General features: G+C 38.4%; 1 protein-coding gene across 3 annotated transcripts in view; it reads right to left on the minus strand.

Annotated features, from left to right (window-relative positions):
* Positions 1-17208, minus strand: part of fam91a1 (family with sequence similarity 91 member A1) — a 54549-nt gene that overhangs the window by 13927 nt on the left and 23414 nt on the right. For 2 of the 3 annotated variants that reach the window (XM_043688654.1, XM_043688656.1), the window contains 9 exons: positions 15579-15617; positions 13847-13959; positions 12561-12569; positions 11809-11921; positions 11237-11349; positions 10729-10815; positions 7641-7764; positions 3470-3618; positions 65-199 (listed from right to left, as the gene is read on the minus strand). In XM_043688654.1, the coding sequence (XP_043544589.1) occupies positions 65-199; positions 3470-3618; positions 7641-7764; positions 10729-10815; positions 11237-11349; positions 11809-11921; positions 12561-12569; positions 13847-13959; positions 15579-15617 (882 nt within the window). The remainder of the gene's footprint in view (positions 1-64; positions 200-3469; positions 3619-7640; positions 7765-10728; positions 10816-11236; positions 11350-11808; positions 11922-12560; positions 12570-13846; positions 13960-15578; positions 15618-17208) is intronic. The other variant, XM_043688655.1, reaches the window with a different exon arrangement.

Below are 17208 nucleotides of genomic sequence, written 5' to 3' on the forward strand. Positions count from 1 at the left end.
TAGGAATGAACAAACTTTGTGCATTTAAACAGGAAATGTATGAATGATTGCTTTCTCCAAATACCTGAAAAATATCTGGAAGTTTTCTGAGCCTTGATCCTTTTGAAAGTAGCAATGATGGGGGTCCTTGTCCAGTAATATGATAGATGTATAGTTTAAACCAGATTGAACTAACCTCTGGGATAGCTGGTCCTATGTGCTAATTGTTTGAACAAAAAAGTTATTGATTTAATGCAAGAATGATGTATACTAAATTAGACATATCATAGAAAACATAAACCAAATGTGCCTATTCCAATCAGATGCAGAATAATATATTATTGTGTTTCCAGTGAACTCTCACGCTGTAGTTATTTTTAAACTCAAGGTGAGATCCCTGTATAAAATATTAATGAGGATCATATAGCATTCATTTCAATTTTAGCAAGCTATGATTAATCATATAGGTTTTATTCAACTGTATATTAATAGGCCTAATAAACTAATCTAACTAGTTATGAATTCTTAGTAAAGATAGATATTTATATATACAAAACATTAAGACCGATTCTGTTACACCTCACCAGGTAATAAGCTAGAAATCAAGCCCCTCTATTCCCAGAGTTGTCACAAAGTTAAACATTTTATCCAAGTACATAAATACCAGCAATTTATCTGCCTGACAGACTAGGGTTAACAAAAAAAAAGACAAGGTTTCCATACTTAACATGAACCATCATTAACTACAAAAAAAATTTAACTGAAACAAGTCTTCTCGTAGAAACTCTAACTCACTTCTCCACCCCTCCCCCAACCACACTACACACACACACACAAACAAAAACAAATTGACATTATGGATGGAGGACAAACAAGCACTACGGAAATAGTTCAATGTCACCTGTAGTGACTATAATGAGGAGAAAGTGAGGTCTGCAGATGCTGGAGATCAAAGTTGAAACTTTATTGCTGGAACAGCACAGCAGGTCAGGCAGCATCCAGGGAACAGGAGATTCGACGTTTCGGGCACAGGCCCTTCTTCAGGAATGAGCAGAGAGTGTTCAGCAGGAGAAGATAAAAGGTAGGGAGGAGGGACTTGGAGGAGGGGAGTTGGAAATGTCTTCTTCTTGACCTCTCCGCCTCCATCCTACTCCCACCTATCACCCTCACCTTGACCTCTTTCCACCTATCACATTTCCAACGCCCCTCCTCCAAGTCCCTCCTCCCTACCTTTTATCTTCTCCTGCTGAACACTCTCTGCTCATTCCTGAAGAAGGGCCTGTGCCCGAAACGTCGAATCTCCTGTTCCCTGGATGCTGCCTGACCTGCTGTGCTGTTCCAGCAATAAAGTTTCAACTTTGATATCCAAATGAATCCAACAAGAACTGGACCAAGCATATGTGGTACTCATAATCTTCTTCATCCTAAGTATACGCATGATTTTACTACAACTGCTAAGTATTTCATCAGTAATATTTTCAGCAACATAACACAAAACATCGCAGATAAGAAAAACTGCAGCATATTAACATGCCAAATTTCCCCTAAAGTAAATGCATTAAAATTCCATCAAATTTGACAATATTGTTATGTATTTGGCTTTAAGGGGTTAACACGTAGGGGGTTCCATACAACAGCCAAGCAGGGTGAGATCAATAGTTGTGATGTTGAGAAGATATGCTCTTCTTCATTAGGGTAAATAAAACCACAGAAAGTAGACAAAATCAAACACAAAATATTGCTGAGGAAAGGAGTGAACAAAGACAGAAATGGGAACTATTTAAATGTAAATCTATGATTCGCTCCAGTAATAATATCTAACAATATTCAATATCTAGGATCATACCAAAAGAGTACTTTGAAGTATTAAAGGGATTTTCTGCTATCTAGTGATCTCTGAGGCATGAAGTTTCCCTTTCTTGATATGTGCAAGATCAAGACAAACACTAGGCATACAGTAACAGTGATATCACCGCAGGGAGTTGGCAGCCAATTACACTGAAGTATTCTCAAACAGCAAATCAGGTGGTGGGGGGTGGGGTCATGGTCAAGGGGACGGTAGGAGGAGGTATCTGCGAGTTGGCGTTTGGCCTCAGCGGTGTAAAGGTCAGTGCGCCAAACTACTACTGCGCCTCCCTTGTCAGCTGGTTTTCAGTGCGCCAAACTACTACTGCGCCTCCCTTGTCAGCTGGTTTGAGTGCGCCAAACTACTACTGCGCCTCCCTTGTCAGCTGGTTTCAGTGCGCCAAACTACTACTGCGCCTCCCTTGTCAGCCGAGGTCAGCCAGGTGCATGTTATAGAGTACAAGCTCCCTGATTGGTCCAAATTAACAGCCTCAATCAGACAGCCCTGACTGACATATTAAAAACAGAAGTGCACAGCATTGCCCTTTTGTGAAGGGCACTGCTTGTCACTAACCACTCGGGTCTTTTCCTATCTTCCTGGTGGTGGAAATTGAATAAAGTTTCATGCACTTTGTGTCTCTCACTGTGTCTCACACCTGCACACACACACCATGGGTGCTGGGGAAAAAAATAAGCACAACCGCAGTTAGGCGATAGTGTGGGGGTAAAAAAAAAAGAAGTGTAATAGGAGCATCAGACATCCTATTCACTCAAAAAGAAGGAGTGTCAGAGGCTCTGTTTGCTCTGAGGGAACTAGATCAATGTGTGTGTGTGTGCAAGGACTGTCCTCCTTAAAAAAAATAAAAAACAGAAGTGTCAAATGTCCTGACAGTCTGGGAGTTGACTCTGATGAGGCTGTACCAGAGTCAAGGACTCTCCATGTGTAAGTGAAGGGTGACGGGATACCAGCCACTGTGGAGTTATTTCATCACTAGTTGTCAGGATTTGATAGGGTGTCTCTTTTGTTTGCCCAAGTCCTTTCATTCTCCGACCTTGCGGTTTTTTCTACTTCTTCATAGGAGCACAAAGTAAGTTTCACAAATTATAAAGTCATTGACTTGTTGGTTAAATGCAATAGCTTAAAGCTAGTGGTGGGATAAAAGCTTTTTTTTTGACTTCAGGAATCTTATTAGGAAGACACCATCTCCCCTTCCAGAGGTCAGAGAGTTCCTCTGTGTATGTGTACACACACACACTTCAGCTACCCAAGAAACAGACAGTCATGAAAAAGACCTTTGGTTTATTGAATTGTGACCAGTTGTGGATGCTAATCAGCAACTGACAGAAGTCTAGAACCAAACAGCATAGGAAGTAACCATTCAGCTCATTATACCCATGTCAGCTCTTTGAAACAGCTATCAAATTAGTTCTATTGCTCTTATTACTTAAAGTTTTTGAATACTACTTTCCAATCTTGCACTTTTACAGCTGTCATGCAATGATGCAGTCCAGAAGAAGACTGCTCAGCCTACAGTATCTGTGCTGGCTCTTTTGAAAGAGCAAACTAATTTTCAGTCCTCCTGAGAAGATCTAGAAGTTTAGAAAAAGCTGTACTGGATGATCATTCTGCAACTCCTGCACTTACCTGTGGTGTACAGCTGCTTACTGGCCGGATTTCATTGCTGAGCGGCGCCATTGAGACTAACAGTGTATAATTTTTGTTCAGGACTCTGCTGCATGTTGCAGGATCCAATCCTAATAAGCTTTCACAACGTAACAGATCTAATGGAAATCCTGAAACAGAACAAAGAATAACAGAACTATTCTTTGAACATAAGAACATCGCAACAGAAGTCAACTATCAACCCTTTCAACTTGCCCTGCCATTCACTAAGTTCATGGCTGATCAGTTTGTTTTGAATTCCACATTCCCATCTACCCTGATAACTGCTGATTCCCTTACCTAACAAGAATCTAGACATTCTTCACTGGTTCCAGAAAAGATCAGTTCCAAAGCATTTAAATGAATTGTTGCCATTTTAATACACACATCCAGCATACCAATCATACAACCTTTTCTTCAAATGACCAGTTATACTTCCAGAAAGGTTTAGCAATAACGAGAAACAATAAAGCCTAACTTTCCCAACTTTGACCAGGGGTGAATTAAACTATCAACAGTCAAAAAAGTAATTTTTTTAAAATACTGCCTTCAATCAAGGATCACTTTATTATCAAAATGCCGGTATGTTTGCAGTTTAAAACCGGTTAAATTTATGCCAGTCGAAGTAGAGACCCCTAGACTTCTGGACCTGATCACATTTGTTCATATTTTAGTAGATTAACAGAACGAATGTGGAAATCATGCTCAGCCACATTTAATTCTCCATAAATTGCATCTCATTCAAAGTACCACATTCACATTCTTGCTCACAAAGCTGCCCTCTCCCTGTCAGGCTCTGACAGTTCACCTTGCTAAAGAGGATCAATTTTAGTACCTTTAATACTTTCCTATCTTTACCACTGCATGCAACCCCAACCACATGGCCTCCTTCAACCACTCTCCCCAACTCGAACCCTTCGTTCGAACAAACAGTAATCCACCCTTCCACTAATCAGGCACCACCTTTTTAATCTACTATGATCCTGCTGTCAAACCCTGACCCCAGAACCTCACCAGAGTTTGCCTTCCCAGATTTCAAAAATAGCAATCAAAACCCCTCACGACCCTAATCTTTCTCCCTAACTTAATATCGACACATTCTTCGCTCTGAAAAAAAACAAAATTTTACCAATCTAAGATGTGTTATTTAAATAAGTTAAATTAATTGCCTGGAATAAGTCACGCCAATCTCAATTTTAAGACATGCTGCAAAGGATTCGAACATTTAAATGATTACTTTTGCATAATATTCAATCTAGTTTTAGAGTCAAAGAGATGTACAGCATGGAAACAGACCCTTCAGTCCAACTTGACACGGTAGCTCAGTGGTTAGCATTGCTGCATCACAGCACCAGGGACCCGGGTTCGATTCCAATCTGGGGTGGCTGGCTGTGTGGAGTTTGCACATTCTCCCAATGTCTGTGTGGGTTTCCTCCGAGTGCTCCGGTTTCCTCCCTGTGCAGGTCAGGTGAATTGGCCATGCTCAATTGCCCATAGTGTTAGGTGCATTAGTCAGGGGTATATGTAGGGTGGAGGAATGGGACTAGATGGGTTGCTCTTCGGAGGGTTGGTGTGAATCTGTTGGGCCGAACAGCCCATTTCCACAGTGTAGGGAATCTAATCTAATGTCGAACAGATATCCTAACCTAATCTAGTCCCATTTTCCAGCACTTGGCCCATTTCTCTCTAAACCCTTCGTATTCATATACCCACCCAGATGCCTTTTAAATACTGTAATTGTACCAGCCTCCACCACTTCCTCTCACAGCTCATTCCATACACACATGACCCTTAGGTCTCCTTTATATCTTTCCCCTCTCACCCTAAACCTATGCCCTCTAGTTCTGGACTCCCCCACCCAGGGAAAAGACTTTGTCTATTTATCCTATCAAATCCCCTCATGATTTTATAAACCTCTATAAGGTCACCCCTCAGCCTCTGATGCTCCAGGAAAAAAATTGCCCCTATCTATTCAGCCTCTCCCGATAGCTCAACTCCTCCAATCCTGGCAACATCCTTGTAAATCTTTTCTGAACGCTTTCAAATTTCACAACATCTTTCCGATAAGGAGACTAGAATTTCACGCAATATTCCAAAAGTGGCCTAACCAATGTCCTGCACAGCTGCAACGTGATCTCCCAACTCCTGTACTCAATACTCTGACCAATAAGGGAAAGCATATCAGAATTTCACGCAATATTCCAAAAGTGGCCTAACCCAATGTCCTGCACAGCTGCACCGTGATCTCCCAATTCCTGTACTCAATACTCTGACCAATAAGGGAAAGCATATCAAACACCTTCTCCACTATCCTATCTACCTGTGACTCCACATTCAAGGAATGAAAAACCTGCCCTCCAAGGTCTCTTTGTTCAGCAACACTCCCCAGGGCCTAACCATTAAGTGTACAAGTCCTTCTAAATTTGCTTTTCCAAAATGCAGCACCTCACATTTATCTAAATTAAACTCCATCTGTCACTTCTCAGTCCTTTGGCCCATCTGGTCAAGATCCCATTGCACTCTGAGGTAACCTTCTTCGCTGTCCACTAACCTCCAATTTTGGGGTCATCTGCAAACTTACCAACCATACCTCCTACGTTCACATCTGAATCATTTATATAAATGAGTAAATTAGAGCACACAGCACCAATCCTTGTGGCAAACCACGGATCGCAGGCCTCCAGTCTGAAAAACAACCCTCCAACACCCTGTCTTCTACCTTTAAGGCAGTTCTGTATCCAAATAGCTAGTTCTCTATGTACTCCATGATTTTAACCTTGCTAACCAGTCTCCTATGAGGAACCTTGTCGAATACCATATAGATCACGTCTACTGCTTTGCCCTCATTAATCCTCTTTGTTACTTCTTCAAAAAACGCAGTCAAGTTTGTGAGACAAGATTTCCCATGCACAAAGCCATGCTGACTAGCCCCTAATCAGTACTTGCCTTTCCAAATTCATGTAAATCCTGTCCCTCAGGATTCCCTCCAACAACTTGCCCACCACCAAGGTCAGGCTCACTGGTCAATAGTTCCCTGGCTTGTCCTTACCACCTTTCTTAAATAGTGGCACCACATTAGCCAACCTCCAGTCTTCCGGCACCTCACCTTTGTCTATTGATGATACAAATATGTCAGCAAGGGGCCCAGCAATCACTTCCCTAGCTTCTCAAAGTTCCAGGTACACCTGATCAGTTCCCAGGGATCTCGTCAGTTTTATTTGTTTCAAGACATCCAATACCACCTCCTCTGTAATATGTATATTTTTCAGGAGGTTGCCATCTATTTCCTCACATTCTATACCTTTCATGTCCTTCTCCACATGGACTGATGCAAAATACTTGTTTAGTATCTCCCTCATCTCCTGTGGCTCCACATAAAGGCTGCCTTGCTGATCTTGTAGAGGCCCTATTCTCTCCCTAGTTACTCTTTTGTCCTTAAATGTATTTATAAAAACCCTTCGGATTCTCTTTAACACTCCTATCCCTCTAGAAATGACACAGGTAACGTCATGGGAAATGAACCTATGACAATGGTGTCTTAGTATTTTTTATTCATTCATGGGATGTGGGTGTCACTGGATGGCCATTTGTTGACCATCCTTAACTGCCACTTGAGCTGAATGTATTGCCAGGGCCTCGAAGAGTAAACTACTTTGCTGTAGATTTGGAGTCACATGTAGGCCAGACCAAGCAAGAATGAAGATTTATTTCCCTAAGAAGGACTGTACTGAACCAGATGCTAAGTTTTAAGTCCAGATTTTCATTTGAATCAAATTTCAAAATCTGCCATTGTGGGATTTGAACCCATGTTTGTATAGCATTAGCCTGGGTCTCTGGATTACTAATCATTATATCAGTATCTCCCCTACATCTACAGTTTGGCATAATTTTTTTAAAATTAGGCCTTGAATAATTACCATAAATCCTCTGCATCCACGAATTCATGATTTTGCTTATCCATGCCAAAAAAGGTAAACTGTAACAAAACTCTAAATTGGGGACAAATTTGTACATCTACGATTTTTAACCTATTTTTAAAATGTACTTTTAAATGGCTCTGCACTCTAAAATTTCATCTTTCGCGGAGGTGGTCAAAAAAAAGGGACCTTGCACATACAAAGGGATATTTGTATTTTCAAATTATAATTCCTACCATTGTTTGGTTGCTCTTCATCTGTAACCAGCTCCTTATTGTGACGCAGGAAGAGTATCGTGTTTCTCAAAGTTAGTGCATGATCAAAATATCTCTGGGCCTCCCCCTCACCAGTATTTTGAACCTATAATATAAAATGCTCTGATTACTTTATGTGTCTAAATTATGCTTCAGCAAAACCTCCAAAATTAAATAGTAAAAATATGGTAACTATCAGAAACCTTGGGTACCAGCAGTAGAATAGGAAGAAAAATTTTAAACAGTAGGCCATTCGGCCCCTACAACCTGCAGGAATATTTAATAATATGATGATTTAATTATGGCTGTAACGCCAATTTCCTACTCAAAACCCCATGTATAATCCTCGACTCCTTTGTCAATCAAAATCTAACTCAGCCTGGAATATATGACCACCACCACTCACTGGGGAAAAGAATTCCATAGACTAACAAACCTTAGAGAAAAAAATAAATCTTAAATGGAAGATCCCTTATTTTATAACTAAATTCTTCAGTCCTCGTGCGGGAATCAGCATGGCGAGGTTTGAGAAGATTTGTAGATCAGATTGAGGCTCTGGATGTAGGTTTGCTCACTGAGCTGGAAGGTTCGTTTTCAGACATTTCGTCACCATACTAGGTAATATCTTCGGTGAGCCTCCGAATGAAGCACTGGTGATGTAGCCCGCTTTCTATTTATATGTTTGAGTTTCCACTAAAACAGCAGCTAATGAACTTGAAAGACCCTATACAGACAACAAGCAAAACTAATGTCAATTACAAAATACCTTGCAAGAACTGTAACAAACACTACATCGGACAAGCAGGCAGAAAACTCACCAGTAGGATACATGAACATCAACTAGCCATAAAACGACATGACCCACTCTCACTAGTATCCTTACTTATGGATAAGGAAGAACACCACTTTGACTGGGACAACACATCCATCCTAGAACAAGTCTAACAGAGACACACACGAGAATTCCTAGAAGCATGGCATTCCAACCGGAACTCTATCAACAAACACATTGACTTGGATCCCATTTACCACCCCCTGAAAAAAAGAACAGGAAATGACATCACCATAGGAAATGATGTCACCACACCTAGGAAACTCAAACATATAAATAGAAAGTGGACTACATCACCAATGCTTCATTCGGAGGCTCACTGAAGATGTTACCTAGTATGGTGATGAAACATCTGAAAATGAATCTTCCTTTCAGCATCTATCCTGTCAAACCACCTCAAAATCCCTTATGCTTCAACAAGATCAAGTTCAAATCTTAATTACAAGAATTTGCATGTTTAAAAGAAAACCGATCTGTTACAGGTTGCAAATCATAATCAGTCCTTCCACTTTTTGAAAATTGGAAAACTGTGTTTAGATAAATATAAACACATTATAAAATATAAACACAGGTGCTGCTATTTATTCTACTGTGGTGGGCAAGTGTTTGCACAAGGCAACCTCCCTTTTCCAAGGTTTTATTTACAACACATTAAATAAGCCAGTTTGTGGCCAATACCAATAAGCCACCCTGCCTTCAAAAATCAACATTAGCTGAATTACTTGATCCTTTCTTTGAGAAGTGTTAATGGATTCCAGGCAATGGAAAATGTTTCTTAAATGACTTTCAGATTCTACTAGAAAGTTTACCTCGTATACAAGAGCAGAGTGACACAGCAATGCAGCACAATCAGATTGTCACTATCTGAAAATAGAACGAGGGGGAGTTAGCAGGACAGTGCTGTGATCATATTCATTTACTCATCTTAGGCCTCGTTCTTCCAGTCTTGCCTCTCCCAAATAGGACATAATGATCCTCCATGGCTTTGCATTCCTCAAACTTGATAATTTTGTCCACCCACTTCACTCCACCAATAGATGGTGCACCTTCAGCTTCTCAACTCTGGAATTCTTAGCTCTTTGGGACACTCTACAATGTTACACAGGTTATATTCATGCAAGTTGCTGTTGTTCACTTCTAGGTAAGTGAGGTGAGCTTGCAAAATGCACCACCGTGCAAATTTGGGCTGAGCACCACAGCTTATTCCTTATTCAGCATCTCAATTTGATCACATTATGCATTGTTCTAAAACTGCACTGAGAGCAAAGAAACCCCTAAAAAAGCAGCAGAAACTGTTGCAGAATTTAAGTTGTACATGGTATTACATAGCTCATAATAGAGCTCTGCAATGAGGTGCTACATTCTAAAAATTCCTTATGAGAGAAGAGCTTACATTACACTGGTGATTTGTATAACCACAAACAATATTTAACTAACTACCATCTGGCAAACCAAAGCTGTACTGCCTATGATCCAAATGCTATTTTTCCTAGACCCTTACATGCCTTTAATGTACCACTTTAAAGAAACTTTAATCCTACTGAACTCAAAATTCAGAACGTTTCTTTCCTCCCAAATCAAACATACCAGTAATTTTTTTTCCAAAAGGAAAACCTTCTGACATATTCTGAGATTAACTGTATTAAAACATCATGTACATTGCAACATATCATAGCATCATGCAAAAAGACTTTTCAGCCAGCTGTATCTGTACCTGCTCTTACAAAGAGCTACCCTATCAATTCCACTCCCTTGTGTTTCCCTGGGGCCATGCAATATTTCCTTTCCAAGTATTTATTCAATTTTCTCTCCACAGTTGTTTCAATCTGGGAAGTGAATTGAATGATACAACTGGAGCCAACCTTTACATTATATTTAAAAAGAGAACACACTTCAAGAACACAACTCCTTACCGCAATACCCACAGAGTTTCATTTGTGTTTATTTATAATAAATCCCCACAATAATTAATACAATAAAACAGTTAATATACAAGATGCTTCCACCTTTAAGCAGCACATTCCATATTTTAATAATATTTGCTTTCTTGCTAATTATCTTAAATAGAAGATGCTATGATTCTCCTGTCACAAGAAACAGTCTCTCCTTATTTGCTGTACTCAACCTCCACAATCTTAATATATTGAATTATTCTGAACATCCAGTAATCTAAACAATGCTTCAAAGCAAACTGCAGTAACCGTTCCCTCAAAAGTAAAACTCACCCCAACAGCCTACCTTTTCAAGTTCCGTAAGGAAGCTGTCCAATGACTCATCTGATAGTTTTCCAACTTCAAACATTGTCACAGCATGGCTCTTGAGGTTCTGTAGAAAACAAAACAATGAAACATGAACAAAACTAACACTTAAACAGAGACAAACATTAAAAAAAAAATCAAATGTTAGCATTTGTGCCCCACAGTAACTGGTTCAAAATATACTTTACAGTCAACAGCTCTACTAATTTAGTGAAAATGAGCTCATCTAATTCAGCATCTACTTTACTTTTAATGCAATAGTGGCCCTGTACAACAAAAGTAATTTGTTACTTTTTTTTCTCACTTTTGATTTGAATGACATTTGTGTTGAAAGGTCATGTACAGATTATGCCATATCAATTACCCATTCTTCTCCAGAAAATGCCTCATATGTTGGAGAAAAACCAAGTAATTCTTTCTGCTGCTCTGGCCAATGTTTACACCTCAATCACGATAAACTAAGTTAGATAGATTTTAGAATACTTCACCGGTGAAAGATTTCCCATCATAAGGAATGCTGTAAGGGTCGAATCGAACAGGAAGGCAATTCGCTTAGTGTGTCCACTGGGCATGCTCAGACTGTTCACACTGGCAGAGTCCGCTAAAAATTAAGACAACTTTATGTAACCACAATGCTACCGTAATTAACTTCCAATTGTACAATCCACAAAAGAAATTCACATTATCACGAAGAATGAAAAAAAATCCATAAAGGTTGAAAGTTTGAAACAACCTACAAAGATTAAAACTCACTTTTTTTTATTAACCGGAGGGATGCAAATGTTGATGGCAAGGGTAGCATTTATCATCTGCCCCAAAAGGCTCTGAAGCAAATAGTAATGGGCCACTTTCTTGAACCACTGCAGTCCATGTGGTGTAGGTAGGATTACAACAGTCTTCACAGAACAATGTTCATACTTTTCATGACAGAAGTTTTTTTTAAGATCAAGTCACAGCCCACTTGTTTTTTGGCAGTTATCTAATTAGTTACCTGAATGTATAAACATTATTCAACATCACACACTCTGAATTTGACCAAAATGAAGAGGCATACATTCACCTGCATCATCTTGACTGGCTGCATCCACATCTGTTGATGATACATCATGCACAGGACTTCGATTTTCAGTCCCCTCCCATGACAGCAGCATCTTTTGTGGATCCATTGCACACCTGTGGACAGCAATGAAGCAACACTGACATTAGCACAACCTTGGGCAGAGTGTTAATTAAACAACTACAAAGTTGCATTTTTAGAATTTAACACAACTTTAAAGAACATTTACTTCCTTGGTGAAAATACATCGACTGTTTTTACAAATGTTCCTGTAGTAATTTGTCATTAGAAGTCTTAGACTCTTTTTCATATCCCATTTCCAATGACAATAAAAGCAGCAAAAACAAAACATTGGTTTGAAACATACCCATTTGAAACATACCCATTAAAAACTGGAGTTGTTCATGTGCTCAACACTTCATGCTCTAAAACAACAGTCTAACAAACACCAGTAGAGCTCAACACATGGGGTGCAATACATGTTTTGAAAAATACAATAGAAAGAAAGAATGGGAAAACATGACATCCCAGGCAACAAATCAAAAATACAGGATTTTAAAAAAAACTAGAACTAGGTTCCAACAATACATTAAATCCATTTTTCAAACATGTTTGAAAAACATTAGTTGCTACATTACATATATACATTCACACAGCACTCTGTTGTAAGTTTCAAAAGCTTAGGGCACTCTCATGAAGATGCAAGATAAAGCAAAGTCTGATTGGTGAACAGAACATACGAAATCAGCACTTACCAGGTTTTCCTTAGTCAGATCCGTATTTGTGCAAGTAAAACAAAAACAGAATAAGCTTCAAGTGCTACATAAGAGGATAATTTAAAACAATGAAAGAGAAGCATGATCCTAAAGGCTATAAAAACAAAAAAAAATGTTTAATGTAAAATAGCTTTCACCAAAGGCTATTCTATCTGAAGCCAATTGCTGTATGTTTCATTTCAAAAGCTACGTTTTCCTTAGTCTTATTTGTTTTTGTGTGTAATGGTAACCATTTGAATTCAATGATATTGCAATACGTGGTCTACAATATACAGTACAGTTCTTCATCAGTACGTGTGATGTGTGAGACAGAGAGAGACACACAGAGACACACAGGAGAAATGTTGAAATTAACATTTTTAATATGGTTAACGAGATCTAATTGAAGTGTGACAGCTACAAGCTAAACTACAATTAAGCAAAAAGAATTGTCGCAACTGACCTAGAGAGGGTTATTAAAAAAGGAAGCCACGACCCCTCCCACCTCTTTGCCACAGTATGTTGATGGAATGAGATGAAGCAAATTAAACAAACAAAATTTGTGTGCAATATAAATACTGGCACAAACAAAATAGTGAGAATAGTTAGTTTCGGTGCGTTAAATTTGATGTTCGCAGTTAGTGGTGTAGATGGTGAAAATGCAATGACTATAATTTTAGGAAACTTTTAAAAAAGTACAATTTCTATCTTCAGAAATCTAATTTTCCCTTTTCATTCTGTGGTCAGGAAAAACAGGAATTTTCTCAAATTTGAGAGAGAAAATCATGATCTCCATTTACAGACCTCCATCAGTGGGAACAAATTCTCAAAGACAGTAGCTTTAAGACTAGTAGCATAAACTAGGTTATACTGACAATTCGGATTCATGGTCTTCCATCAAATGGTTTCATATAAAAGTAGAAAATAACCAAAGGACTGATATTAGCTCGAGGCCCATTAACATTGTCAAGGACACTTCATCTACAGGTATAACAAGTGCTATGGGTGAGAGTTGGCTTTCATATCATGAGAGTTGTCATTTATGACCATACACCATCAGTCTTCAATACAATCTTAGGTGCAATGTTGTAACTCATTTTTAATAACACCTACATTTTAAATTAGTAACAAATTAAACTTTCCTTCAATTAATCAACATGTCACTCTCTCTCAAATTACCCCAGCTGGTACTTGTAAAGCAAATTGGTTCTCACCAACAATACTAAAAAAAAATCACAATTGATGGCCACAATGGATAAATAATTAGTGCAAAAGCCTCCCCTTACTTTAATCTGTTGACCGATGGAACATTCCTCCAGGTTGGGTGAAGCTGCTCTGCATTTATCACTTGTCCTTTTCTATGTGCAAAACCTAGTCGACAATACATTGATACTGCATTCTGAACAGAAAATGAACACTTACAAAATTATGTCATCAAACAATGAAGTTAAAGAGAATTAGCACCAAATATGTTGAAAAGGACATGTGAGGCTATGTAGGCCCAGATTTTTCAGTGCGCAAAATAAAGTGATAGGCAATGGTCTAGTGGTAATAATCGCTGGACTATTAGTCCATAGACCCAGTTAGTATACCAGGGATTCGGATTCAATTCCCACAATGGCAGATGGTAGAATTTTAATTCTAAAAATCTAGAATTAGAGTCTAATGATGACCACAAAACTATTGTGTCGATTGTCAGGGGAAACCCATCTGATTCACTAATGTCCTTTCGGGAAAGGGACGATTATCCTTACCTGGTCTGGACTCCAGACCCAGAGCAATGTGGTTGACCCTAACTCGTGATGCCCTCATACTAAAACTGAATATATTTTTTAAAAATCTGACCACTAAGGCAGCCACTCACTAACATATAACAAGCTCTATGGCATGGACTTCACCTTTCCAGTTTAAATCTAATTCTAATGCTAGCCAAAGGGGCCTCAAGCATTCAGCTACAGTGATGACATTGAGCAGGGCAAGAAGCCATATTAAAAGAATTCTCTCAGATACCAAGCCATCTTATAATGTACAGAAAATGAAATAGTGATCATGACATACACATAGGAACTAAGAGAAAAGCTTAAATATTAAATTTTTCCAGAAATGTTAATTGGAAGTGTTTGGAAATTTGCCATTTGATAAATGAATCAGATTTTCACAGTTAGATAAATTGTTCACCAGAATTTATGTTGTAATGTTCATCAAAACCTACTTGCACCTAATTCAACGAATGATAACTTATTCACATTAGGTACAATAAGAATAAGAACATATGGGTGGGATTTCACATCAACTCAGTGAATTCTAGTTGATTTCCATCTGAGGGTTTTAACAGCACACCCTGTGGGGGAGCAAGGTGTCAGAGACAGCAACTTCTGGGTTGAACTACATGTGTGGGTGCTAAAGGTTTCTGTTAGTTACTGAATATTATTGTGTCCATACAAAATCCAGGGCATAGTGTCATGCATTTAGAAATTGCCAATATGGATCTGCTAAACCACAATTACATCTCCCTCTGGTCATCCGTTGGTATAATTATAGCCTAGCAAGTTTTACACAAGTAGTTTAAAGTACAAATGTAGGTTCAGAAATATGTAATTGTTAAGTGATTGGAAATAGTCAGATTTAAGATTTTTATACATCACTAAATCATCTCCAAGACTTTGTGAGTGAATGAACATTTTCAGTATTTTATAGTAAAGTCTCTCTCATCAGGGTCACTAATTCTGCATGAATTAGCAACATTCCATTCAATTATACCACATTCTGGAATTTTTACTAGTATTTTGGAATTCAAGTTTACAACTGTGCTCATTATTCAGTAAATATGGTAAAGAGATAATATAATTAAATTCAAATGTTCTCGCATCTACACTTTAGTTTCATGCAGCACTTCAAAATCTCAAGCATTCTGTCAGAAAATGCAACTTAAAACGTCACAATCCAAAAAAAATGTACACTTAACTTTTATTACATGGTATCTGAATGTTAAATTGCAAATTTGTAAAACATACGTACCTTCACAAGAGACAAATCTATTTCCAGCACGTTTGCTAGCTGAAAAACATTAAAAAGCCATTACTTCCTTCATAAAGACACTTTCTAAAATCACAAAAATCAGTAAAATATAGGCTTCTAAACTTTTCAAATGTTTGTTCCCACAATGTACTGACAACCATTCCTCAATCTCACCATTCTGTATCCTGTGATAAGATCATCTGCCACTGTTTTCTTGTATCCATCCTGAGTGCATTCATCCACCAAATCAAGCCCTTTCCAAACATGTCTGGCCCTCAAGTCACTGGCAAATACACTTCCCTAGTTCAAACTGCCAAGCCCCTTTAGAAAATTTATTAAAAGACCTCAACCAAATCTCTGCAAAGCCCATCTCAAGTCAAGACCACAATCTCCTATTACGTCTGTCACTGTGCACATTTATCTGTGCCATTTACCTAATGCTTCTTCAAAAACTACAGGAACTGCAGCACAGAAAAAGTTGGCAGTTGGTCGAGAGGCTTGTCTCTGGGGTGAATATGCAAATAAAACCAATCCTGCCTAATGTTTATGGGAGCAAAACTTGATGCTATTACAAGATACATAGCTTTCGAAACTCAGATGAAGTCAACTTCTTTGTAATTTTCCAAAACTTTAATACAGTACAATATAATTCAATATTGAATCTCATCTAGTTCTGATTTTGTTAGTGTTCAGATTTTTGTTAGGTCTTTTTCCGTAATAGTTGTGGAAGTAAACAACAAAGTGCCTTTAGAATGAGATTCTGGCTACTTGGCATTTTGCCAGTCACTTTTTGCCAGTCACTTTTTGCCAGATGGAATGTATAAACTGTTAATGCTCAATTTACACTTCTGGAAAAAATAGGATTTCATTATTGGGGAGATTTGGGAGTTGCACATTGTTGCTCGTTCTAAAATTCTTGGCGTCTCAAAATCTCTTGACAGATCTTATAAACAGCAGCATGACTCTGAAGGAAAATCAGTTCTGGATATTTTAATATCTGTAACATTATAATAAAATGGTTGTTTCTGGGAGTATGGCCTGAATGCGAGAGAGTTTTGCCAATACCAGCACTTGACAGAGGGGGTATAATATTTGAGATGTGGTATATTCAGTACGCAGGCTGTGTGCTGGCCATGTTTATCACCAGATTCTCTTTTAATGTTCCTGTTCCTATGCTTCCTTTGTTTCTCCTCTTCCATCTTGGCCCCCATCCTCCCCAAAACTAAGCACAAATCTGTCGTACACACATTTTAGAAGTATTTTGGAGAGTAAGGAGCTTTAAAGGTATTTGTTTCTCATTTGCTGCTTCTTAAATAGAGTACCGAGCTTGGAATGAGTGAACAAATTTTCCAAAGTAAACTGGTATTTTGTTAGCTGCTGAAAGCTTAAGATTTACAACTTGGATTCATTTCTGAAAAGTTTTTATGTTTGTCTCATTTATAATTATCTCGCGTGCATTTTTATGTCTTCCTTTGGATCAATCAAGGGGAAAAGAATAAAGTGGACTTAAAAATATGAATCCTCAATTCTGGGCTACTAACTGATTGTATATTACATGTGAAAATTAAAAAGGGTGAGAATAGAACAGGGCAATGACATACATAATTATGATGAGCAGCATCTGATGGAA

The sequence above is a fragment of the Chiloscyllium plagiosum genome, chromosome 4 (genome assembly GCF_004010195.1).
Source record: "Chiloscyllium plagiosum isolate BGI_BamShark_2017 chromosome 4, ASM401019v2, whole genome shotgun sequence".
Classification (NCBI taxonomy): Eukaryota; Metazoa; Chordata; class Chondrichthyes; order Orectolobiformes; family Hemiscylliidae; genus Chiloscyllium; species Chiloscyllium plagiosum.